Genomic DNA, 26,659 nt, shown 5'->3' with positions numbered 1-26,659 from the left:
AGGCAGATCAATATTGCTCCCTGTTGCATCACCTGCAGCAGTGCGTTTTAAACCAGTGCGAGGCTTTTGTGTGTCTGACGGCTGCTGACTTGTGGGCAGATTAAGGGAGTTACATAATGAACCACTGGCGACGCTTGGCACCGGCACGAGGAGGAACGAGCCGGATCTTTTGAACGATTCCGTCAAGCTGCATTGCGTAACATTTGTAGCAGAGGGTTCGTCACCTGCTTGTCTCCAAGGAAATATTATTGTTTTGTCTAGAATGTTCCACAGTATAGATTAAAATGATCCATCACAAGGGAGACAAGCAGGTTACAGCACTACGCTACATTACAGTTCAGATCTGTGGAGAGTTGCCCCAATTTGCCAAAGGTATTGATGTATTTTAGAGCAACAGAAACACGAGTAATGAATAAATGCAAGATGTATATGCTTAATGTCATACCATGGAACATTTCAGGCAAAGCAATAGCATCTCCATGGAGACAAGCAGGTAGAGGACCCTCAATGAGAAAAGTTGCACAGTGCGCCTTTTAACGTGAATAGTTGGAACTGGATCTCAGTTTAGAAAAGAGACCTTTTTTTTTTTTTTCTATTTTTGATGCATTTTTATCCTGATTAATGCTGAATCAGCACAAGAATCGGCAGAGGCAGAGCAGACAACCTGAGCTCTGAGCACAAAAAAACAACTTTGACAACATAATAAATTAATTTTAAAATTATTATTATTGTACTGCATACTTTTATTTATATTATGCATAATTGGAAAGTAAATTTTAAAGTTGCACTGCACAACTTTTCCACTAGCTTGTTGTGTCCATGGAGATGTTATTGCTTTACCTGGAATGTTCCATGGTATGAAATTAAACATATTCATCTAGTATGTATTAATTACGGGAGTTTCTTTTACTCAAAAATAAAATACCATATTGTTTGGACTATAAGTCACTCTGGACTAGAAGTCGCACTTTTTGGGGGAAATTTATTTTATAAAATTAGAAACCAGGGACTGACATTTCATCTTGAAAGGCAAGCTACAGTGATAACAATAGAGCAGATAACAGGCTGTTAATGTAACATATTAACAGTTATTCAGATAACTATAGCATAAACAACAGAACATAACAAGTTTACCAAACTGTTCATCTCACTCCAAATCACTAAATCCATTGAATTCTTCATCCTCGGAGCAACTCTGCAACCTCCGGATGTAAACACAGCTGCTTCCTCTTCTGTGTAGCTGTCATCAGACTCAGCATCAGTTCCAGTTAGAATTATTCCGGCCTTTCTGAATCCTGACAGGATGGTTTCAGTGTCACTGAAGTCACTGATTACCATTTTTGGCTGCATATTTTGCTATTTGCATCTTGTAATCTGCAAAAATATGATTTTCTTTTTGGGGGCATTTGTGTTCAGTCTTCTCAGTTATCTTTATAAATTTAAATTTTCAATTTTCGGTGATACAGAAGTAATGATGTGATCAACTGGCAGGATACAGACAGGACAATGGCTCTTTCTGCAGGAGACATGTGCAGTAGTAGCAGATACTAACACACAATCCCAGAGCATCCTCTGTTGGCTTCCAGTGTGAAAACTATGAAAATCATACTTTTGATTTATAGTCAGAAAAATACGGTAATTCCTTTCTGTGAAAAGGGGAGACTCCACAGATCTGAATTGTAATGTAGCACAGTGCTGTAACCTGCCTGTCTCCCTTGTGATAGAAAGGTTTCATTTATACTGTGGAACATTTTAGACAAAGCAATACCATATCAGTAGAGACAAGCAGGTGGCCGACCCTCCACTAGAAATGTTACGCAGTTCACCTTTAAACAAATCTCAGTCTTGGCCATTTCTCTCTGTGATTAGTTTGTAGATAAAATGAGTTCTCACACTGGCTCTTGTCAGATAAGTAAATAATAAACGGGCCAGTCTTTTGAACGGCTCTTTGAAATGAACTGATCCAAAAGATTTGTATCCCATAAAAGAGCCGAAAGTCCCATCACTAGGGGCAACCGCTCGGTCCGCTTATCTCATCTGCTTGTGCACGCTACCGTCAAGCAATTAGTGTAGGCGCTGGAACATTTGGGCGCGCAGCTCTTAAATGACAAAGTACCGGAAATGAACATGAGAATTTCAAACTTGGCCATGCATGGTGGTGATTTAAACAGCGTGTATGAGCTGTGCCCCTGGGGGTTCTTCTCGGTTTAGTGGTGTTCCTGTTTTGCATATTGCTCAAAATAGTGTGTTTTCAGAGTTATAATGAAATGTAATCTTCCCATGTGGCAGTACAAATTAAAGGTGATTCAGAGTAGATATGGCAGCTATGAAAAAGCCCACGTACATTTCTGAAAAGGGCATCAAACACTTGTGAAACGTTACTAAACTTTTAACGTTTCTGTTTAAATATGATATTATTGGTGGCCATTATCCGACAGAGCCACTTTTATAGAGTGTTAAATGATGTTTTGTTTTAAAGGCACCATATACAAGACTACATTCATATCATACTCCATACAGATGTACAACAATTCACCTATATGTAACAGATAATACTCCCTACAACTGCACAACAACTCTATAACCCTGTCTTCCTATGACATCTTGTACGTAGCAGAGATTTTATATTTTATTACGTGTTTTATTGTATTATGTTATTCTATTTTATTTTGACTTGTACATATACATTTACCATGTTTTTCAGACTATAAGCACACGTAAAATCCTTTCATTTTCTTTAAAATCTAACGTGCGGCTTATAATCTGGTCTGCCTTATGTATCAATTCTGCTTGTGCTTACTAACCTCAAACCGATTTTATGTGGTACACAACGCTCCAAAATCTGTCAGAATGTTTTATTATGACTTTGGTAAGCTACGAAGCTGCAACACTTGATGGATTACGGCTACCTTAGTCAGGAGCCTCACGGAGTAAAGCCCAATTTACGATCCTTGGTCTGACAGAAGCTGACCACATCAGCGCACAAAGAGGAAGCCGTTTTTTCAGCGCTTATAGTTTATGCAAAAAGTGTTTATGCAAATTAGCCATGTGGTTTTAAGTTTCGTTTCTGTTTTTGTTTCTGTATTATCCACCCACATTCACATTCATAATACACATTCACAAAGACAGGGAGGCAACCCCGGGCGAATCATGCTACTACTGTATATGTCAATGGATTGTGGATGCCTGGGCTAAGGTATCAGTGTCAAGTGTCATCCATTTGTTTCGTTTAATGCATCTTATAATCTAGTGCGCCTCATGTACGAAAACAGACAAAATTCAACATTATTGATATTGCGCCTTATAATCCGGTGCGCTTTATTGTCTGAAAAATACGGTATATACTTATGTCGTATTTGACACCTGTCTCTTGCTATCTTTTTTGCTACTTATTATCACCATTTATATTTTTGCTCTTTGTTATTATATTCTATTGTGATGAGTGAGCTACTCTGTCCAAATAATTTCTCTTGTGGATCAATAAAGTTTGTATAAGTCTAAGAGTAATGTTGTTTCCTCATCACAGACATACCTGGAATTTTGTTTTGTTTCATTCACACATTTCATTCACACACAAAGTCTGCGTGTTTAGGCTGAGTTCTTCTCTCAAACAGAAAACACTCTGTTCCACCTTGTGATGTCATGTGTTAATACAGGTAGTGCTCCACTGGGTTTTTAAACTCCAGAATCTTGAATCCTGTGGACTATTTCAGTAGGGCGACAGTAGCTCAGTTGGTAGAGTGTTTGTTCACTGATCCGAAGGTTGACGGTTTGAATCCTGCTCTTGACATAAATATCATTGGTTGAGTAGTCAGATCCATTGACCCACAAGTTGGCAGTGCGATTTCCTATTCCATATCTCCCATATTGGTGTATGAATGGATGAGTGCCTTGAAGGTGGAAGGTGGCACTAAATATGACCATTTATCATTCAGTACTGGAATTGCCAAAAAAGGTCAAAGGTAACTGTTAACATGAAAACTACCACTTCATGAGCTTTGGAGATGTACACAGACTAATAATACAGGATTACTCAAACATGTGTGAATGAAACAAACACAACTCTGGGTATGTTTCTGATGATCTAACAACATTCTAACATGGCTTAAAGCTCATCAGAATCAGTTTTGTGTAATATAAGACCTTTAAGAAGTGGTTTGTAACTGGAAGACTAGCTTTAGTTTCTATATTGTAGCTGCAAAAATACTGAACATTCTTTAACCACTGAAAAATAAATATAATTGATTTAAAAGTTGTCCTGTGGGGGTACTTGATTTCTTAGCTTTGCATTTAATATTAACAGATTTCTTAAGGCATCTTATTTGTTTGAACAGCAACAATTCAAGACTAAATACCTCCCTACAGTATTACATAGGGCTGAGAGATTTTGTAAGGGTATCTAATCTTTATTTTTTCTGACAAGCATTGCGATTGTGATTACATTTACTGAAGGCTGAAGCATGGAGCCTGAAGTATGAACTGCTAAACTACTGGAAGCCCATGCATTTTAGAACATATTTGTGGAAGACTTGCTGATTTTTTTTTTCTTCCATAAAACTTGATATTTTATTGTTTGGATCATTCAAATTTCAATTCAGATTTGTTTAGTAATCTTACAGGTGTAAGAATCATCTGCCAAAAAGCTTACACGGATCTATGTAATCTTAAAAAAAAAAAAAAGAAAACTGCTATTAAAAGAAATCTAAAATATACTGTGTTAAATGATCTACTGTCTCTAATAATCATTTTTCCCATCAGTATTTCGTCTATTTACCATTCAGTTTTAGGATTATAATCTCGCAAAGCATTACAATCATCTACCAAGAATCTTAAAAGGATGTACTTAATCTTAAAAAATTAAAAAGGAGAAAAAGAAAAAGCTATTTAAAAAATCTAAAATATACTGTAACCTAATTATCTACAGGCTCATCAATAATAATATTCCCATCAATAATTCCTCCATTTCCAGCTACATTAACTCAAAACACCAGTGGGGGACAGCCTAATTACGCTGATTTAAACATCTTCAGGCTAATAAGAGAATAGTCTCAGCAGGAGGTATCTTCAAAGCCATCTCCTTCAGTCTAAAGATTGTTGATAGTGGCATTATCTTCAGATCTAGTGGCTGTTTGAGCGTGTTCTTTCACCGAGCGCTGCTGACAATCTGCACTTTGATGTCTAATCCGCTCAAGAACACTTATTAAGAGACAAGCCCTGATGAAAACTTATGTAAGGGGCAGTTTGGGTACACCGCCGGTCTCCTATAAGACTATAATCACACGTCTTGATCTGTGCCACTGGCTGTCATTTACGCAATAACCTGAAATTACATAGTGTTCATGCAGTTTAACCCTGGTGTCCCGGTCAGCAGATATTTTATGCTGATGGTAGTGGTGATGACTTGGTAAACAATGCGTGCGTTCATCCAGGACTATACTTAACAGTGGGCCCCTAATCTACTTAAACACCATACGGGTTTACAGATGGGGAGGAGATGATCAAATCCATGTTTTTGCTGTAATTTGAAGGAAAACAAAACAACATCATTTTCATTCCAAATGTATTTATTTATTTATGGCAGGGGAATTTTTACCGTTTTTTGAGTTTAATTTTATTTTGTCCCACTAACCCTTCAAGACCTAAAGGCAATTTCCATACATTTGTCCTTCTCTGGATTGTTATACATCCTTGTTTTTGGTACAACCTGTTATTTCAACTGCATGCTGTAGTTGTGTCATATGGCGGTAATAAAAGCTATAGGACCAGAAATGAAATGGAAAAAATAAAATAAAATTAAATTAAATTCACACTCTTTCATACAAAAACAACTTTCTGGACATAAAAAATGCTTAATATAGGGCCTTAGCTACATAAGTGCAACATATCAAGTATGTAAGTAAACTAAAAATATCCTTATTGCCCTCAAAAAAAAAGTGCAATGGCCTCTTTACTTTATTGGTGCCAGTCATGCAAACAGCTCGTGTCAGGACCAGGGCACAGAGCCACATCACTTCCTGCATTTCCATGGTGTTTATTACATTTGGATTTGTACATTTTGACGAAAATAAACCTTTAACTTAACTTAAAGCAGCATTTTCAATTGTTACGAACACAGCCGCTCAGACTAGTCGACCATTTTGACTCACTACACTCTTTGGCAAAGTTTGGGCCAATGAAAATGGATGGAGCGCATGTGTTTGGTGGAAAACAAAGGTTCTATTGAACACTTGTTTTCCCTACGTCATCCCGCAGCGTGTGTGACGTAGGATAATGCTGGAACTATGTTTGGAAAGTCACAAGTCCCAGCTTTTAAAGGGAAAAAAGTTAAGTTCTCTCTTTTACAGTTCGAAAGTTATGCGCAGTTATATAAAACATATTCCCAGGTATCATATATGAACGGCTGGAAGGGTTAAAAACAAATGTATGTATATATTCTTTTCTTAAACAAAGACAATACTGACTTTTCATTAGTTCCATTACCATTGTCACACAAAAAGTAAATAAATACATTTTGCTCCATTTTACAGGGTGGGTGTGGACCTCTCGAGTACAAACATGCATTTCTAAAAAAAACTTTAGTATGAAGACTTTTAAATTCATTCTGTCTCTGTATGAATTTATTTAATGGTGCATAGTGTAACTTTACTTGTGGAGGGTCCGTCAAATGCTTTTCTCCGTGGAAATGTTATTGTATATATTGTTTCACAGTATGGTATTAACCTTTCTATCATTAAGACCAAATCAGACCAAGTTACAGGTCAGATCTGTGGAGAGGCAACCCCGCTCACAGTCAGAATGCCTGTTTTTCTAAGTATTTTTGAGCTATAAAACCACTGTAATTGAATAAATGTCATACTGTGGAAAATTCCAGACAGAGCAATGACATCTCCATAGAAACAAGCAAGCAGGTGACAGACCCTTCACCAGAAAAGTTACACAGTGCACCCTTAATTTTCCTTTTGCACAGTTCAATTGGGGCCACTTCTCGGTCACATCTCATTTTATTTCCTGACACTAAAATTTCAAATCATTTTTCTTCCCAAGTTCAGCTCCAAAGCATTATTACTGGTTGGTTAATGGAAATGAAGGCCTCAAGTGAAATAGATTGGATTTTGTTCAAGTTGGAGGAACACAATGTTATTAATCACAGTGACATACAATTAAAGACACTAAACCTCTACAACATGGGTATCTATTACAATGACAAAGAGGGGGTAATGGTTAGATCTGAACACGTAAAAAGGTGTAACGTTTAATAGCCTTTGCTTAATAGTACATGGACATGGTGAAATATGTGAACAAGGGAACTCATTATCCCTTTTTCTGTAAAGGTGCACTGTGTAACCTTTCTTGTGTCTGTCACCTGCTTTGAGATCCCCATGGAGTTGTTATTGCTTTGCCTAGAATGCTTCAGTTTTTAAATGTAAGCCTATCATGCAATTATAGGTATTTTCATAGCTCAAAATCGCTTCAAGAGCCTATAATTATGCTTTTTTCTAATCTATGTTATAATATTTCCTTATCATAAACCTCCCTGAAGTTGTGTTTTGTTTCATTCACTCAACGCACAAACCCTGCATATATCTTCAGTTCTCTCAAACACAAAATGCAGGAAATGCACCACTGTGTTTTAAACTCCAACCCTTTCACTAGAATAATTTGGATAACTTCACCCCTGGAATTTCAAATCTTTATTGACCAAAATGTAAAAAGTAGCTGTTAACTTGAACACTACGGCTATATGACATCACAAGGTCAAACAGAGCATTCGGAGCTTTGGAGACGTTTGTTTTGGACTAATGCAGGATTACTCAACCTTGTGTAAATGAAACAAAACAAAACTCCAGGTATGATTATGATGAGGCAACAACAGTGTAACATGGCTTAAAGCTTACGAGAGTGAACATGTATTCATATTTCAACACATATAAAGGTGTAAGAGTTTAATGAACAGTGTTGAGAAAAATAAACTCGTAATCCTTTATTACACTATGCTTGGACGCTTATGAAGTTGGTGCATCTATTTTGTGGTCCCTTTGGTGTGAAAAGCTGAAAAACTTGCCTTGGGCCAAATTCAAAATGCTCCCAGCCTTGTACCAATACTATATAGGCTCATAACACTTTACTTCTGAAGCTGGAGGCAAAAATCTTCCACAGATTTGTTAACACTACTGTACAAAGTTTATTTTTTCTTCAGAGAAGTGCTGAACAAAGATATACAAAAAAAAAAAGAAACTGTAAAACATCTATTTCCATGGAAAAATATACTGCGGAACCTTGTCCATGCAGACAGATGCACTTTATTAATAACGTGGAATATTATAGCCACAGGAAACAAGAAGTAGGCCAAACCAGAGTCAAGTTTGTGGAGAAGTTTTTCAGTGAAATTAAAATGTCCAAAAATAAATAAATACCATATTTTTCGGACTATAAGTCGCTCCAGAGTATAAGTCGCACCAGCCAAAAAAATACGCAATGAAGAAGTCACACTTTTTGGCGAAATTTTATAAAATCTGAGACCAAGAAGCGACATTTTATCTTGAAAGGCAAGTTATAGTAATAATAATAGAACAGACAACAACAGACTGAATAGGAGTCTGTATGTTAAGGTAATATATGAACAATTATTCAGATAATTATAGCATAAACAACAGAACATAACAGGTTTACCAAACTCTCAATTCCACTCCAAATCACTAAATCCATTGAATTCTTCATCTTTGGTGTCACTTCTGAGCAACTCCCATAGAACTATAATAAATTACTATAGAGCCATGGCAACTCTGCGACCTCCGCAGGTAAAAGGAAAACTTCTGCGTAGCTGTCGTCAGACTCAGAATCACTTCCAGTTAGAATTATTTCGACCTTTCCAGGAAAAGTTGCATGGCAGACCTGCCCGATGGCGTACCTGCCGGTTGTTGTGAAGCTGTGTTCTTCATCCTCGCTTTCCACCAGTCCCTCACAAGTTTCTCGCTCATTCCAAACTTTCTTTCTGCTGCTCAATTACCATTTTCGACTGCATAGTTCACAATTTGTAGCAGGACAGCGGCTTTTTATGCAGGAGACATGCGCAGTAGAGCCAAGTGACAGTGGTACAGGAGTAATAATAGTAACAGATACTTTCACACAAACCTCGAGCACCCTCTCGCGGCTGTCAGTCTGAAAATTTTAATATATAAGTCGCACCGGAGTATAAGACGCAGGACCACCCAAACCATGAAAAAAAGTTCGAAAAATATGGTAAATGCTTTTACTGTACTCTATTTTTAGCCAAAACGTTGCACAGTGGGGCTTTAAATATTTGAGACTGGTCTACATAAATCAATTCTAAAACCTGTCAGCATATTCTGTTCATACCAAGGCTAGAGAAAGTAATTATAAGATCTGCCTGTTATAAAATGTAGTAAATTGCAGTACTGTAGAGTCATATAGTACTCCCGCTGCTCTCAAACCCTCACATTTGGGCCCATTTCTTGCGCTGCCGTAGCATATAGGAGGCCAATGGCTGTGAGAAATTGCTGAGCATTTTAAATATACACTTAGAGACATTCGGGGCCAGCGCAACAAAAGCCGAGGTAAAGACGGAAATGGAGTGGAATAGCTTTCACAGCGAGCAGCAATGCTTTAATATTCACTTGTACTTAAAAAAAAAAAAAACATGCTCAAAGTTTTCTGGTGGAGTTACTCACAAAAAGACATTGAAAGGATGTAATGAACAGCTTGTGATGTCCTGGTATTTTCAGAGGTGACAACGACAGTAGATCAAAAACAGAAGCTGAAAGCATCTAGATTGAAGTCTTGTTGGAACAGGTCCAGGCGGTGCAGTGAAGTGGAGTGGAGCTGTACACGGGGCTGTCCATCTGAGCCGCTGTCTCCCCACGACATTATTCTGATTCTTCTGACCAAGATGAAAGCCTCAGGAACTTTTATGATTCACACAAGATCCGGAAAGGCTTCACAAATCAGTGTAGGAAAAAAAATATCTTAGAGAAGCCCATATCTCTGAACACTCAACAAGTCCCACACAAAAGACTGAGAGATATGGAAATGTAAATCGTATTATTCTTTCACATTGGTTTGGCTTTTTGTGGAAGTTTTAGAATTTTTTTAAACACAGACGTTGGCCAGGGTATATTTAAAGGGCCCGTATTTCACTATTTTTTAAATCTGTTATAATGTTGTTTCCTCATCAAAAACATATCCAGAGTTGTGTTTTGTTTTAATCACACATGTATAACACACAAATCCTGCGTATTTAGGTTGAGTTCTTCTCTCAAATAAGAAAAAAAACCCCAAAACATTCTGGTCCACCTTGCGATGTGATGTGGCGATACAGGAAGTACTCCACTGCATTTTTAAACTCCATACACCTTCACTAGATACTTTGGATAATTTCAGCCCTGGAATTGCCAATTTCTACTGAAAACTACCACTCTGTAACATCACAAGGTGGAGCCGAGCAATACGAGTTACTCAAACATGTGTGACTGAAACAACTCTGATTATGTTTTTGAAGAGGTAGCAACGTTCTTTTTTTTTTTTTTTTTACATTTAGCTTTTTTTTTTTTTAAAGTCGATTACACATTGCAGTGTATAGAATGAAATCACACATTCCTGCTTTTGCATTTTTCTTAAACATTTACAAATTCAGAACAGATTGGGAAGCTAGGGAACCTCTTTCACAAATTAACAAAACATTGCAAATATGAAGTAGTTTTATATGAAGTCTGATCTCACCGGCTTTACATACTCTGTCCGTTTAGACCACATCTTGCAGCTGCACTTTGAATAAAAATGAAACCTTTTCCATTGTGTAGATCTCAGTCCAGTTTTCAGTTGTTGGTCGCTCAGGTTTAAGCCACTTCCTAGTTATTGCCTTTTTACTTTCTGCCAATAGAATATATGTATAATATATAATAAGAGTAATCTCTTATTTATGTTGTTAAAGCCATCCAATGCTAAGTTATCAATATAGAGAGAGCAACATTCTAACATAGGGGTGTGCAAAAATATCCAAATATTGATATATCGTATTGTTTAATTTGATGATAGAGTGTTGATTTCGTGGGCTGCTGTATTGATATAAGTATTTTTTGGTATATTTTACTAAATTATTTTGTTAGAGCGCTAAAGTTTTGTTGTTTGTTTGGAGGAAGGGAACTTTTTATGCAACACATTTGACATATTCACTGTTTGATATGTGTGTTTCATATTAACTTTACACATGAAGTGGTTTAACAGACTGTATCGAATCAGTTTGAAATATATCATATCAAATCAAAAGATCACTGTATCGAGATATGTATCGTATCGTGGCCTATGTATTCAGGTATGTATCGTATCGGCAATTTATTAATGATACTCAGCCATATTCTAACATGACTTAAAGCTCACAAGGATCAGTTTTTTGTAACGAAGGACCTTGAAATAAGTGCATACCTGCAAGTGGGGTCACCTCTCAATAGATCTGACTTGTAACTTGGCCTTCTAACTTACTTGTCTCCATGGAGATCATTTTAAAACAGTGCAAATCATTCCAGGCAATGCAATAACATAACAGAAAACAGAAAAGTTACATAATGCGCCTTTAATATGTTATTGACATATATTCTGCAATCAATTCAATTACTCTGCGTGTGATCATTTGTTTAACCTGGACATTACCCGCCCCGTGACCTACATCTGAATACAAACATGGTATAAACTGCTGCGCTCTGCTCCCTTTAGCTGCAGAATCATAAGTCAAAAATTGATTTGAAAATCCTCTATAGTCCCGGGCCGGAACACAGGGATTATTGTGCTGATTGTTCTAATACTATGTCCCTGCACTGGCCGGTCTCCTCCCACTCCGATTCATCTATCAGAGCCGTCCTGTTCCCTTCTATGTGAGCATTCAACCGCCAACCTGAATTCCTATACACGATTTCTCCTTTCTTGTCCTGTTTTGTCCTCAAGTAACTTCCGGTAGGGTGAGTCAGGTGAGGACACGGCTGGACAATGCAACGCTGGCGAAGCAAAACACAAAGAGTACGATGGATGAAGAGAGTGGAAGAGAGTGGTGCGCTGAAGCTCGGGGACCCTTAAAGTTCAGACAGATCAGAACTATGGAGTGTTACAATAGATGGAGTGGCAGGGAAAAGCTCATTTACGCACTAGATAGGAATCAGTACAAGCTCTTTATGTAAATGCATAAGCTTATCAGGTACTTTTCAGAGAACTTTTCATTACTTGATACCACACAAGCAATAGGCCATTTCAACACTGGCTTCATTAGCATTTTCTAAAAGCACTGTATACACCTAATTCTTACTGTCTTAAAAACGTGAAAAACAGAATTGGTTCATTTTATTTCCTAGTTAATTCCTCGCGTCCTCGTTTTTACCGCATAGAGTTTACAGGCAACTTTCACAATTTGCAGAGGCCAGAGTGGAGTTTTGCTAACGTAACAGCACTGCTAGTATGCTGACAGTGCATTTCCTGATTCGCAAACAATAACTTTTTCTATAATTAGATGTAGACAGGAATCGGCAGTTTAATTTTGACCCCAAGAGCTGCTTTTACAATACAATATATCGTCACAATAGAGGGCCAAAAAGGAAAGTTACACTATAGTACAACTACCGTATTTTTCCGACTATAACTCACACTTTTTTCATGGTTTGGGTGGTCCTGCGACTTATATATTACAATTTTCACACTGACAGCTGTGAGAGGGCGCTCTAGGCTTGTGTGTCAGTATCTGCTACTCCTATTTCTCCTGTACCACTGTCACTTCACTCTACTGCGCATGTCTCCTGCAAAAAGAGCCTCTGTCCTTCTGCAAGTAGTGAAATATGCAGTCGAAAACAGTAATCGAGCAGCAGAAAGAAAGTTTGGAGTGAGCGAGAAACTTTTGTGAGGGACTGGCGAAAGGCGGAGATGGAGAACAAAGCTTCACGGTAACCAGGGAAGTGCACCAAGCAACTTTCCTGGAAGTCATTGGATGAATCAACAAAGCCTGGACTTCAGTGACAACCGAAACCATCCTGTCCGGATTTAGAAAGGCCAGAATAATTCTAACTAGAACTGATGCAGAATCAGCTACGCAGAAGAGGAAGCGGCGCTCCGTTTACCTCCGGTGGTCGAGGAGTTGCTCAGAAGTGACACAGAGGATGAACAATTCAATGGATTTAGTGATTTAGAGTGAGAGTTAACTTGTTATGTTCTGTTTATGCTATAGTTATCTGAATAACTCTTAATTTTACACTAACAGCCTGTTGTTCTCTATTCTATTGTTGTAACTATAACTTGCCTTTCAAAATTAAATGTCAGTTCCTGGTCTCCGATATTATACATTTTTTTTCCAGAAAGTGTGACTTGTATATGTTTTTTCTTCTTCATTACGCATTTTTTGGCTGGTGCAACTTATACTCTAGAGCGACTTATAGTCCGAAAAATATGGTACTTATTTTGTTGTTCATTGCAATATGTATACTGCTTTTATGTGATACCTGCACCAGATTACTGAATTGTTATCTATCTTTGTGAATCTGTCCCTATCCAAATAAACCACAGATAAATGCATACATTTTCATCATAATCATGTATTTGTTGACTTCTGTTTACATCAGGTATACCCACGCATAACATATATTAATACTTCAAGTTTACTTTCAGTCTCAGGTGAGGACTCCTATAGTTCAGCAGTGGGTCAAACTATGGTGGTGCTGGAGCTGACTTTAATAGTATAAAAAAAAATACTTGTGATGTGGAGCCGAGAGCCGTACTGTATAGAACCCCCGGAGAGTACAGACATCCCAAATTATGCTGCTCTATTGGCCTCTGTCCGGAAAGTCCAGATTGATTTGTTTCTGCTCCGTTTTTACACCATCCACTTCGAAAACAGCCTGAGATGTATTGCTCATAGGATCAGGTGACCCGAGCTCGCGCACTGTCTTTGGAGATGTAAACGCGCATGGGGTTTTCATCATTTAAAGTGACAGGCAGGAAATGTTGATCACAGCTTGCTTGTGTACACGGAGAAGCCTGGTATGGTAACAGCATGCACACCATATGTTCCGTGTGTATCGACTAAGATCGAAGACTGTAGCATTCTTCACTGACCTAGTATTACAGTTCAGAGCAAGTGCAGCCCTGTCAGTGATTTGTGCATTATGCAAAGAAAGCACATTCTAATTGCTCTTTTATTACCCTGTGCAAATGGATTGTGTTTTTATGAAATATTGAAGCCGTGCGTTAAATATTTAAAACTGCGCGTAATAACGAATAGCTGTTGTGTGTTAAAGTTAATCAAAACAATGCAGACGTGTGTTGCTTTATATTTGTTTAGTTTAAAGGGCTCACATAAAGCTATTTTCTGATCTACGTTATAATGTTGTTTCCTTATAACAAACACACCTGGAGTTTTGTTTTGTTTGTTTCATTCACACATGTTTAACACACAATTCCTGCATAATTAGCTGTTTTTTCTCTCAAACAGAAAACACTCTGTTCTACATTGTGTGCTGTCATGTGGTAATACAGGGAGTGCTCCACTGTGTTTTTTTTTGTCAATCTCTGTTGAACTAAAGGTAAAAAGCAGCGGTTAACTTGAAAACTACAGTACCATCTCATGAAATCACAAGGACAAACTAATAAACCAGGATTAATCTCTGACATGTATGATTAAAAAATAATAATAATACAAGTCCAAGTATGTTTCTGAGAAGGTAACAATGTTCTAACATGGCTTAAAGCTCACAATTTAGGACCTTTAAAAATGTGTGGCATAAAATTGACATTCAAAGGCAAAGTTTGGATTGTTTTTTTTGTTTTTTTTCTTTGTAGACATCAAAGAGGCTTTTGGATAAGCTTTTAGACAACTGCAACTGTTGACATGATTTAGAGAATTCTGTTTGCTAATGTGTTTCAGTGTTTGTAGTTTGCTTAAATTGTAATTTGGTGAAAAGATTGCATGATCACATTGCAAAGTTGAATTAGGAAGTCAAACACCATGGGATGCAGAGGGTTCATTTAGCCTCTGTGGATACATTTGCAGAGCAGCCTATTCACTACTGTACTTTTTAAGTCCGATGCCCTTACTGATGCAACACTTAGCTCACCGGTTTCACAAGTAGCTACATTAGTAATAAAGCATCGTTTTCAAGTTTTCATTTACATCAACCTGCATAAATACGCCATCGAGCACCATCATAACTACACCAAGTCTATGGGCGGCACCTGGATTAGATTCAAACCTGTGGCATTCATTTCATTACAGTTGTTAAGTATTACTCAAAAAGTAACTTGAAAAACATGCATTAGTGAGCGGGCTTGCCTCTCCACAGATATGTTAAAGAAATGGTAAAACTGCTGACCTCTGAGCCTCGTTCTTCTCTGTTCATCGATATGAAACATGAGTTGTGTGTACAAATGCAAACACATGAAAAGTGTTTGCACCAGAAGAAATGTGACTGCTGCTCTGAATGCTTCATGATCACCATCATAGCAAAAGGGAAACATTGGTCACACTTTTGGTGCATCAGCTCCTAAAACTCTGTTTATCTCACTTTACACGCCAAACCGTAGTTTTCCAGAATCTCCACTCTAGCCGGAGTTTTTAGAAAAAATTGTTTTCAGAAGTATATATTCGCTGTTTGCATGTAAAAGATGGGTACAAACAAAGGGAAATGTCTCAGTGTTTAAAAATACCCATGTGCATGTAAGCAGGGTCCAAATCCAGGCCATGTTTCCTCATCACAAGCGTGTCTGGAGTCACACATGTTTAATATACAAACCCTGCATATTTCGGCTATGTTCTTCTCTCATATGGAAAACACTTTGTTCCACCTTGTGATGTCCATACACCTTCACTAGAATCATTTGGATAATTTCAGCCCTGGAACTAAAGGCACAATGTAGCTGCTACTTGAAAACTACTGCTTCATGACATCACAAGGTGGAACATTGAGGTGGAGCATTTCATGCTTTGGAGATGTAAACAGACTAATTACTAAAAGATGACTACAATATGTGTGAATGAAACAAAACACAAGTGCAGGTATGTTTTTGATGAGGTAACAACATTATAACATGGCTTAAAGCTAGTTTTGTGTAACATAGGTTATCATAATATAATATCATTTTGTTCTAATGGCAAACATGCCAAAAAACAAAACATGGCAGGACATTACTGTCAAAGTCACACTATAGTAAGATGTATTGTGTTATGCGTACTAATCTGCATTTTCACACATTGCCGTATGGTAGCAGCTGTTGGAAGATTCTCTGGACTAGAAATGTGTTGTTTTTTTGTGAGAAGACACACTGTTCGGAGCGAGAATCATGTGATCACTCTATAAATGCATTCTCCAGCAACAGTTCAAAAGTTAAGACTTCAATACACCAAAAACAAAAAAGAAAACTCTGTGTGATGCATGATAGAGAGCTACCATCAGAACGCCATTGTGCCTTATGTATTATCTCAGCCTGCAGCCTGATTTTCTGCACATATTATCAGTGTGTCTGGCTCTGATTCAAGTAACACCGACTCCTGTTTTTCCCAAGATCCTCCTGGGCAAAGATAAAGTGCAAAATCATCTCTCCCTTAAAGGCAACCGTGAGTCAAAGAGCGCTGTCAATGACCCTGAGGAGCACACATGATCTGCGTCATTATGGCTTTAATAAACGATTGTCAATTACAGGGACTTGAGCCTGACATTCTCCAGCTCACCCACAAGGCCACAACGCAGAGGAGGACTCCAAAAAGCAATTAGAAAGTTAACCATTGTGGTACAAAAACACTGCAAGACATCCAGTAAACGCTGTGTGTTTGTGGGTTGTATGTACTGACAGAAAGACAATGGGGTGATTTCACTTGTTGGCATCATCCAAATAAGAATGACAAGAAGGTCTTTGCTCTTTTTGGATATAAATATGATATGTGTGATGTAATAAATAGCCCCAGGTCTAACTGCCCACACTGATGGACTCATGGTCAAATGACTTCTCAACTATCAGTCAAAATGTAAGACTTTAAAAATTGTGAAGACCTTTTTTCACATAACCTTGTGAGGTCAAAACACTTAAAGGTCCTATATTATTAATATTATTATTTTTAGCCATGTTATAATGCTGTTTTTATTCACAGATGTTTGAGTAATCCTTTATTATCAGTCTGTCTACATCTCCAAAGCTCAAAATGTTTTGTTCCACCTTGCGATGTCAGGAAGCAGCAGTTTTCAAGTGTTTCAAGTCTTCTGTTCAGTAGATTCAACGGTCGAATTTATCCAAATGATTCTAGTGAGGGTGTATGGTGTGTAAAAACACAGTGGAGCACTTCCTGTAGTACAAAACACAACTCGAAGTATGAAAATAGTGTAATATTATGATGTAGTCCTATAATGAATAACAGCATTTTTTGTCTTTTCTTTGCTTTCTTTGTTAACTTTAGACTTAAAAAATAGAGAGAATATTTTAGTTGATTACATGTGCGTTAAAACCAACAGAATTTAAAATAATTAAAAATGACTCTGCAGCTTTTAGATTAAAGTGTGCGGTGATGTAAGGCCCGGCAGCTTACTGTAATTGCGTGGAACAGATGTTAGCACTAGTAGGTCAATGGAACACAAGGTCACTGGCACAGAGTAAAACTATATGAAAGAGTAATAATCTACATAAACTTTGAAGCTTCTAATGAACCGTTCTTAATTAAATACACAATATCTCATATGTCTAATGGTTAAATCAATATCACGTTCATTTGTCTTAAATTATGAAGCCAGCACTGCCTGTTGCCATGGGAATAATCTCTGCATCAGATTAACTCCTCCTATGGCCCCGTGAGGTGAAGGGTCCCTGGGGTTAAGAGTAGTTAAATCTGCACATCTTACAACGTCTCACATGAGAGGCCACAAGAGACAGCTACACACAAGCTAACGTAAAACCTATTTAGATCCGCAGCTGGTGGTGTCAGGCAGCGGCAGATGTTAGGGATATGTGTCAATATTAACTCACTTTTAATGGAGTCTGTGAGGAGAGACAAGAGCAAGCAAGATAACCAAGCAACTTCCACAACACTTGAAAAACTGTCATGAATTGGATGCTACTGATTGTGGTCTGTGAATGGAGAAAAAAGAGGAAATAGACGGAATTAATTTTGTGGTTTTATGGTTTTATGCCCATTGTAATATTTAGAACGAAACTAGGACTAAACCTGTGACTAAACCTGGACTAGACCAGCACTAAACCAGGTCTAGGCCCGTCACAATGACACATTCTCAAGTATTGAGTATAAACGATAATACTGCAACTAATTTATACCACTGACACAAAAACCAAAAGCAGGTTTAAACTGCAAAAACTATTCTAAATAACTTTTTGGGTTCTTTTTTAAAGAGGTATTTACCTTGTTAACATGTTTGAGCTGCTGCTGCAAGTCATCTTCAGAACTGTCAACAGTGCCGGTGGTGACGTGTCGTATATCAGCTGTTGTTACTTCCAGTTACTTCCTGCTGGTCAGCCTGTTTGACCTGACAGGCCACTCAAACTGACCACGCCTCCCGTCGCCCGCTGTTCTCTGGGGTAGGGTGTCCCAGCAGTGTGAACACGGAGTGTGACAGAGGAACACTCCATCATCACAGTTAATGCTGTCTGTGCCTTGTTTCCTGATTTCAATAGCCTCCCTTGTTGTTTCCCGATCCAATGACCCGAGTCCCCTCCCAATCCGTAATGTGGTTATTTCTTTTACAGTGGTCTGATATGGCGGATTTTAGGATATCCTGTTCTGTTGTGTCTTTTTGTAATCTGGTGAGTCTCCCTGATCAACAACAAGTTCAAACAGGGAGACCACTGAAATCAGGAAACAAGGGATGGTCAGCATTAACCAGGATAACGGAGCGTTCCTCCTTTCACACACCTAGGACACCCTCCTCTAGAGAACACCAGGTGACAGGAGGCGTGGTCTGTCTGAGTGACCTGCCGGGTCAATCAGGCATATACAACAGCTCATATACGACACGTCACCACCAACACCAGTGACAGTTCTGAAGATGGCTTGCAGCTAGCGGCCCAAACATGTTAACAAGGTAAATACACTTTACTGTATTTTCTTTTTTAAAAAGAACCCAAGAAGTTTAAGTACATAAGAAGACAAAATGAACATCCTTGGCTTAACTATTCTAAATGTATAATATTGTTAAAAAGATCAGCTGCGATAGATAAATAGCAGATTAAAACACTTTAGTACTTTGCTTGCATCTGTAATGAGTAAAATGATAAATGGCCACATTTTCATGTAGCGCTTTTCCACCTTCAAGGCACTCACACAGACACACACTTTCAGTGTATGCAGACACTAGGGACGAGGTGGGTTAAGCACCTTGCCCAAGGACACGACAGCAGCCTTCAAGATGGAATCACAACCTGTGGGTCAGTGGATCTGACCCAATCTGACCAATTATTTTTTTTTGTGTGGAGAGCGGGATTCAAATCACTAACCTTCCGAACAGTTGACAAACTGTCTAACAACTGAGCCTGTCACCCATAGAGTCAAAGAAATTAATAGAAAGTCATCTTCAATTTTAGTCTCATCTATAGCCTAAAAATAAACAAAAAATTTCCAGTAGTGCAAAGAAAATATACACACAATAAATACTGACGCCAAAAAATATTGTTTCAGCTTTCATATACTGAACAGTAAGTCGATATAATAAATATAGTGACAGGTCTAATCAGGTCAAGAACTACATAACCAGTCTACACTGAGGCAGCAGTTAGTGTCAGTGAACACAACCCACACTGGGACATGATTATAATACTAAATTCTTGTAGTTCACAAGTGCTTCAGAACTAACCTGCAAATGATCAGTTCTGTGCAGTTTTGTAAACAACTTATATATAAATGATTCTTGTGGCGATGCTGCTTTAAGTTTAGAAACAACTCATTGAATATTCTGCTCGTGCTGTAGCTCTCTAGACAGACCTTGGTCTTGAAACTTGTCTTAAGGTCAATCTTTAAAGGTCTTTCTCTCAGAATCTCAGGCATAAAACTTTCATATTTAGATCACGTCAGCTTCATTTACTCTAATACTGAATTTGATGATGTTATAGCAGCAGTGGCTAATTTGTTTTTTATATTTGTATTTTGGACACACAAGAAACCAATATTAGTTTAACTGCTCATCAAATTGAATTTCGAAATCCATTTTCCCACAAATAATGACACTTCTCTACACCTTCAAAAACTGATACAGAAATAAAATTAGAATCTTGGACACACAATGGCAACTCTTCACTTTTCAGTTTCATTAGTCTACTGCTAATATTTCTCTGCTCGGTTTAACCCTACTAGGCCTCTCGCAGTAATTACAGTATTGACTTATCGTTCAATATATGAAAGCTGGAATATATTTTGGGACCCGGTATTTGTCATGGGTACTTCTTCTTTGCAAAACTGGAGAGATTTTTGTTGTAATAAGATAAAATTTGAGCTGAAGCAGGTTGAATAAGTGACTTCTAGGGTAAATTATTTGCAGATTTTTTTGTTGTAGCTCATGCCTTTTAATGATAATGTATATTTAAAATGCCTTGACTTTTTGGAGCCTTTTTTGACTGCTTTTTACTCTATCACAAGTAAGTAGTTTTTTTTTACTTCAAGCAAGGTCATCTTCACTGATTCTTAGCTTTTGAATTTTGTCCTTGAGGATGACCTGTTTTTGGACTTTTGGACCTTAAGCTCTCACTTCTTCTGTGTTTTAAAAAATGTTTTATTGGGGTTAACTTGCTTTATTTTAATTGCAACAGGCCTAAACCCTACTGAAGAAATGACTTGGTTTCATACTTTCCTTGCTCTGGTGCTGTTCCTTGCTTGTAATGTATAAAAAAAAAGTACATTCCCTTACACATCTAAGTGCACAGTGCCACAGCGGTAGTCCAGCTCTATACTGGTCTTCCTCACTCTCCGCTTTCTGTGCCATGACTGCAGCCAGGGACCCCACTGAAGGAGCTGCATTACACCCCAGGTCACCAATATCCCCTTAGCCCTCACAAAGAACCCCCGCTTATGGAATCAGATACACTGTGGAGCTTGACAAATTACTCGCCAACAGCATCCCCTCCCATGCTCAAAGTTCTGCGCATTTTAACCCCCCACCACGCAGGCCACACATCCAATTTGTCAGGTCGGGAACTGGGGTTGAAAAATGGCTGCGTTTGCGACGGGGCCATAGCGGTCTCTCGCCTTTGTTTATTGGTCCGTGACTGACGATAAATAAGAGTAATAGACAACACATACAACATGAATTATGAATGTGCATTTAATTATGTTGCTTACTGCGTGATAAGGATAGGTAATTACAAAGAGATCATTTATCAGGTATTTGTAAGCTGGGCTAGAGCCTGAAATGACCTTATAGTACAGATTTGCATTTCTCTTGTAATGCTGGAATATTACAGGGTTTTTTTTGATTCATAGACTGTATAAAGAAGCGGACTAAGGCAGTGTGACATCACCAGTCAAGTGAAGCTCAAGAGGGTAGCAGTTATTGGAGCAAATTGTACATGTTTTGTATATTAGGAATAGGATTTTATTTACGGACAAAATAGCAAAAACACCAGGATCAAGTAGAGCAGGTTAATCTGAACATTTTAACACTAAAATGACGAGGCTCACTGCAAAATTTATGGAGAGAGAGATGACTTTTTTTTTTATGTGACGTCAATTGGAGCCGAGTTGATGGATGCAGAAGCGCACTCTTGCTCACTTCCTATTTGGAACGCGGTGGGTAGCGGGCTATATTCATTTATATAACCTGTGGTTGATTCATATATCTGTCTATTAATGCGTTCTGTTTGTTTGTCTGTTCCACGCATAACTCTCGAACCGCTTATCGACTGGTCTCAAATTTGGAGGGGGTCATCCTAATGGTACGGGTGTGTGAAGTGCAAATTTTCATGTTGTTAGAGCCAAAAATTTTAAAGATCTTTTAAAATTAGTGATATATTTAAAACATAAACCACTTTTGGAATCTTCAGTTTTATCTGCTCTCTCCTATCTCCTAGTTAATATCATAGACCGTATGTATAAGTGGACATAGTTAACGCGCTAGCCGCCGCATGCCAAAGCGGAAGTTCGCCAGGTGGCTCTTTTAGCTTCTTCTGACTCTGGCTCCAATTGACTTACATTAGAACAGGGGTCTCCAACATTTTTTCCTCCGATGAGCTACTTTTACAAAACAAAAATGCCAGAGAGCTACTAGTTTTAGCAGTCACAAGAAACTGAGTGTATATATAAGAGCCACGGCGAGCATTAAATTACGTACAGTTAAGTATTTAATTCATCCAATTTTACTTATGTAACACAAATACGTGTAATTCAGAAATCCCTTGGCGAACTACTTGGAAGGGGGTGGTGAACTACTGGTGGCTCCCGAGCTACAGGTTGGAGACTCCTGCATAAGGATCTTGTCGCTCCCCTCTCTGCAACTGCTGCCATGAGCCTCGTCATTTTGGTCTTAAAATGTTTGTATTAACCTGCAACACATGATCCTGAATTGTTTTTTCACTATTTTGTCTGTCAAAAAAATCCAATTCATAACATAGTGCCTGGCTCCAGATTTGCTCCTCTAACCGTGAGCATTACGAGCCTCATTTGAGTGCCGCTGAACGTTATGGGTGATGTCATGCTCGCTTAGTCCACTTCTTTTATACAGTTCTATGGTTAATATACATAATAGTTTTCACACAAAAAAGTATTTGGCCTGAAATATTTAAAATATCCGCTACAATAAAACATGTCTTTTTTGGATTTGTAACGTTTATTTTCCTATCAGGATTAAACATTATATTTAGCAGATGACCTAGACAGCTGGGCCCCCATTGTATTGGACTGTGACATTTTGACCTCCTTAACACGTGAACCTCAATGTTTGCCTGTGGGGATTAAATGCATGAGTAAGCACACGGTATGGGCCATTTTGTTTATCGTGACGCCTGCTCATTATTGGTCACGTTCCTCCCATGGACCACAGTTTTCATATAAGTAAATCTTAACTAACTTGAAGAACATTTTAAGCAATTCATAAAAGTTCATTCTGATTGCTTGTATTGCAATGAAAAAAACATGCATCCTTACTCTGAGTGGGCTCCATAAACCTTACTCTTAAATGACCTGAAAAGGGGCCTCCTCCTCCTGCTTGGTTCCATAGAAGAGTTGTTCCTTTGGCTGTAATTTTCCACAGTATGGCATAAAACTTTTATCTCTGGAGATCCTGTTCTGAAGTATGGTTTTAAATTTCATTTGTCAGTGAAAGGAAGAAATAAAGTGTATAAAGGATTTTGAATGCACATCTCTACAACAAACACGTAGCAACAACAGGTTTACTTGTTAACATGGGTGAAATTATTACTCAGATCAATAACATCCATACAGCGAATTATCTCTGTTTATTCTTGGACACGCAGACTCTAATGTGCATGTAAGTAGAGCTCAAATATTGCCCAGGCTTAATGCACAGGGGTCATAAGGTTTGTAGGAAGTCAGGTTGAGTGTGACTAAGCGTCTGAATATAGCATAGATGTACACTATTGGATTTGGAAAGTGAAACAAATAACAGTGACCCAGGAGAGTTCAACACTATACGGCTCGATGGGCTAATGTGATCATCTGGATGGCACCTGTTGGCAAAGAGCATCTATTAAAGTGGTCTGATCTGTTGTGTGAGAATACAGAGAGCACACGCGGCCCTGGAGAAGCTTTGAGAGGGCTTTGTATAAACTGATGACGAAGCAGTAAGAGGGGGTTAGCAATTCTACTTTTCATAGGTCACAAAATTAAGGACGGATATTTGGATAAATGCACCTGACTGAATAATCGGAGAAGCACTAGGAGGGGTGCCAAATTGAACTCACAAAACGCATAATTCAACCTTCTTTACTACCAACTAAATGAGGTAAGTCTTGATTAAATAAATGACTAACAATGGCAACAAAAGTCGTCAGATTTGAATGTGATTTGTGCGAACGATCGCAATTTAAATGCACAGTACACGCATTTTTTTTTTGTTTTTTTCCTCATTGTGAACAAATGATTTAAGATGCTGAGTAGTCCATGAGATGATTTAGCCATCTGAAGCACGCCATTATTTATAGCCCAAATTAGACTTTCCATTAACCTCGCATCACGCAGACAGGGTCAATAAGCCCGACAGCCACGGGGACAATGCAACGCCCGGGTTTGGTCTAGACTCTAGCCGCTAACTCCCTTTATACTCAGTCTCTTATTAGCTACAAACACACTCTCCTGTAAATACAGCGCCTATTCTGAGGGACACATAAAATATGAGCGGGATAGAAAAATCCATATGATTGAGTACACGTATGTTTCCATTATACCACACACTAGTCCTACTTACAGTACATTAGAGCAGACGAAAAGGAAGCAGGGGGAAATAAATGGTGTTGCTGAACAAATAAAATGTTAAATTAAAAGGTGGATTGTGTAGCTTTTTTTTTCTGGTGAAGGGTCAGTTAAGTGCTTTTAGCCATGGAGATGTTATAGCTTTGTCTGGAATGTGTTTAAATCGTTCTATCTTCATGAAGTCCAAACCAGACCAAGTTATAGGTCAGATCTGTGGAGAGACAACCCCGCTCAGAGTCAGAATGTTTGTTTTTCGAGGTGTTTTTGAGCTATAAAACCACTCGTAATTGAATAATGTAAGGTAGAGCTGTTTACTGTGGAACACTCCAGACAGAACAATGATATATCCACGTAAACAAGCAGGTAACCAATCCCCAAACAAAAAGTTACATAGTGCCCCTTTAATAAATCCAACTGCTGCTTTTGCATTTATTTCCACAAACACATGGCTCGCTGATCACGTGGTCAGTGACATCTGCCCAACACTATCACAACACCACAGAGTTGACAGCTTGCATTGTCAAGGAGGTGATTAAGGGAGCTGCAGGCTTACCGTCCAGAACAAGGACTGCGCGTAAACAAGCCCGAGATTCGCATTACATTCAGTTAGCCGCCTATGGGACAGCTATACGTTCACGATCGTACTTTACGCACTGGTCTGTGGTGGTGATGGATGCGCCGAATAAACACGCATGTACGCTTCACAAATCTCAAACTCGCTCCGGCTCCCTCCTCTGCCCTCACATCATCCGCTTATCTGAGTCGCCACTCGTCGCGCTTGATTATCCACGCGTGTTCTCGGACACAGTGACGCACTTTGCACGAGTAATGCAAGCAAACAGGGACGCGCTGCGCTCCGAATCATTTTAACAAGATGCGTGGATGGATAGGAGAGAGAGGGAGACCTGGTCTATGTTAAAATACTTTCAGTGCCAGATGGTGTAGCCTTTGAAACTCCATGCAACACGAGTGGCGCAAACAGCGAAGTGATGGAAGTTCAAACGCGTAAAATGCACGCAGTCTGGAAACAAAAGCTTCATTTAAATACAAGCTGTGGTTTGTTATGCATCTGTTAGTTACGTGAGGTGCACCTTGCAGACTCCCGCTCACGAGGAGAGTGTATTTCGCAACTGTGCATCCGAACAGGCACGAGACACACGAGGAAAGTTAGAAGAGAAGGAGTGGGACTTACCTTATGATCGCCGTGTCGCCCTGGCGGATGGTGATGTTGTCCGTGGTCCGCTGCATATCCACACTTCGGACGGGGAATCCTGTTGGAATAAGACACAGCAGTCTGAAAAAAGAAGCCTGCAACTGCCTCCAACACGGTTTGCGTCCGACTTGCATCTTCTGGTACGCGCGCGTGTTTCGTGAAGCGATGAATAAATCCAAAACGGTACAAAGATGGAGATGGGAAAAAAGTGCTGACAGTTGTCCTGAACACAATCCAACAGCAACAGTTCCGATTTCAAACTCGACAGCGGAGTTTGAGTAGCACTAAAATCTACAGCTTCGCCAATGTGATGCGCACACAGCCAGTAGCGGCGATGGGGAGAGAGGCAGGCTTCTGTTCAGACTCTGGGAAAATCGCCCCCCTCCTCGCTCCACACAGCCACACGCTCTCAGCAGCACCTCTCTCTCCTCTCAGATTATTCGGCCTCTCACTGCGATGCGCCCCTTATTGGTTGTCAGGACAACAGCACCACCTGAGGTCCCTTTCTGCCAAGACACATGCGAGCAGGACTACGATGGAAACAGTAATGGAACAAAAAGGACCTGTTTGTGAGCCGAGATGATAGACAGTTTTTGCCTGCACGTGAACGCTGATTTTAGGCATTTTCTTTCCAATTTATAGGCCTATTATTCTCTTTCCTTCAAACTGTTTTACAATAATCATTTGAAACTATTGAAACCATGTATCTGCAACTGCCCGGGTGAGTAGTGTAAATATGTCATGTTTAAGCACAAAAGAGTTCAAAACAAAGAGTTTCATGAGTTTTTTTCAAGAGTTCAAATTCAAAGACAGATGTTTCTGACCAAAAAGTATTTTTCTTTTTGTTACCATCTTCTATTGGCATTATCACTGAATACAGGAGAGATGGAGTAATATATTGATTACATCATTTATAGCCCAAATTAGACTTTCCATTAATGTCACATCACACAGACAGCGTCAATAAGCCTGACAGTCAAAGGGACAATGCAATGTCCTGGTTTGGTCTAGACCAGGGGTGGGAAAACTACGGCCCAGGGGCCATATGCGAC

The 26,659-nt window shown here is 38.8% G+C and overlaps 1 protein-coding gene across 1 annotated transcript in view; it reads right to left on the bottom strand.

The window, feature by feature from the left end:
- lsamp (limbic system associated membrane protein) overlaps window positions 1-25,846 on the bottom strand; it is a 356,532-nt gene extending 330,686 nt beyond the window's left edge. The window contains exon 1 of the mRNA XM_020926876.2: window positions 25,587-25,846. Coding sequence (XP_020782535.1) covers window positions 25,587-25,741 — 155 coding nt within the window. The 5' untranslated portion in view covers window positions 25,742-25,846. The remainder of the gene's footprint in view (window positions 1-25,586) is intronic.
- Between the last annotated feature and the right edge of the window lie 813 nt (window positions 25,847-26,659).

Source organism: Boleophthalmus pectinirostris, unplaced genomic scaffold (assembly GCF_026225935.1).
Source record: "Boleophthalmus pectinirostris isolate CB_2022bp ecotype Guang Dong unplaced genomic scaffold, ASM2622593v1 HiC_scaffold_9, whole genome shotgun sequence".
Taxonomy (NCBI): domain Eukaryota; kingdom Metazoa; phylum Chordata; class Actinopteri; order Gobiiformes; family Gobiidae; genus Boleophthalmus; species Boleophthalmus pectinirostris.
Note: the sequence above shows the minus strand (reverse complement) of the source record. Positions and strands in the feature narration are given on the sequence as shown.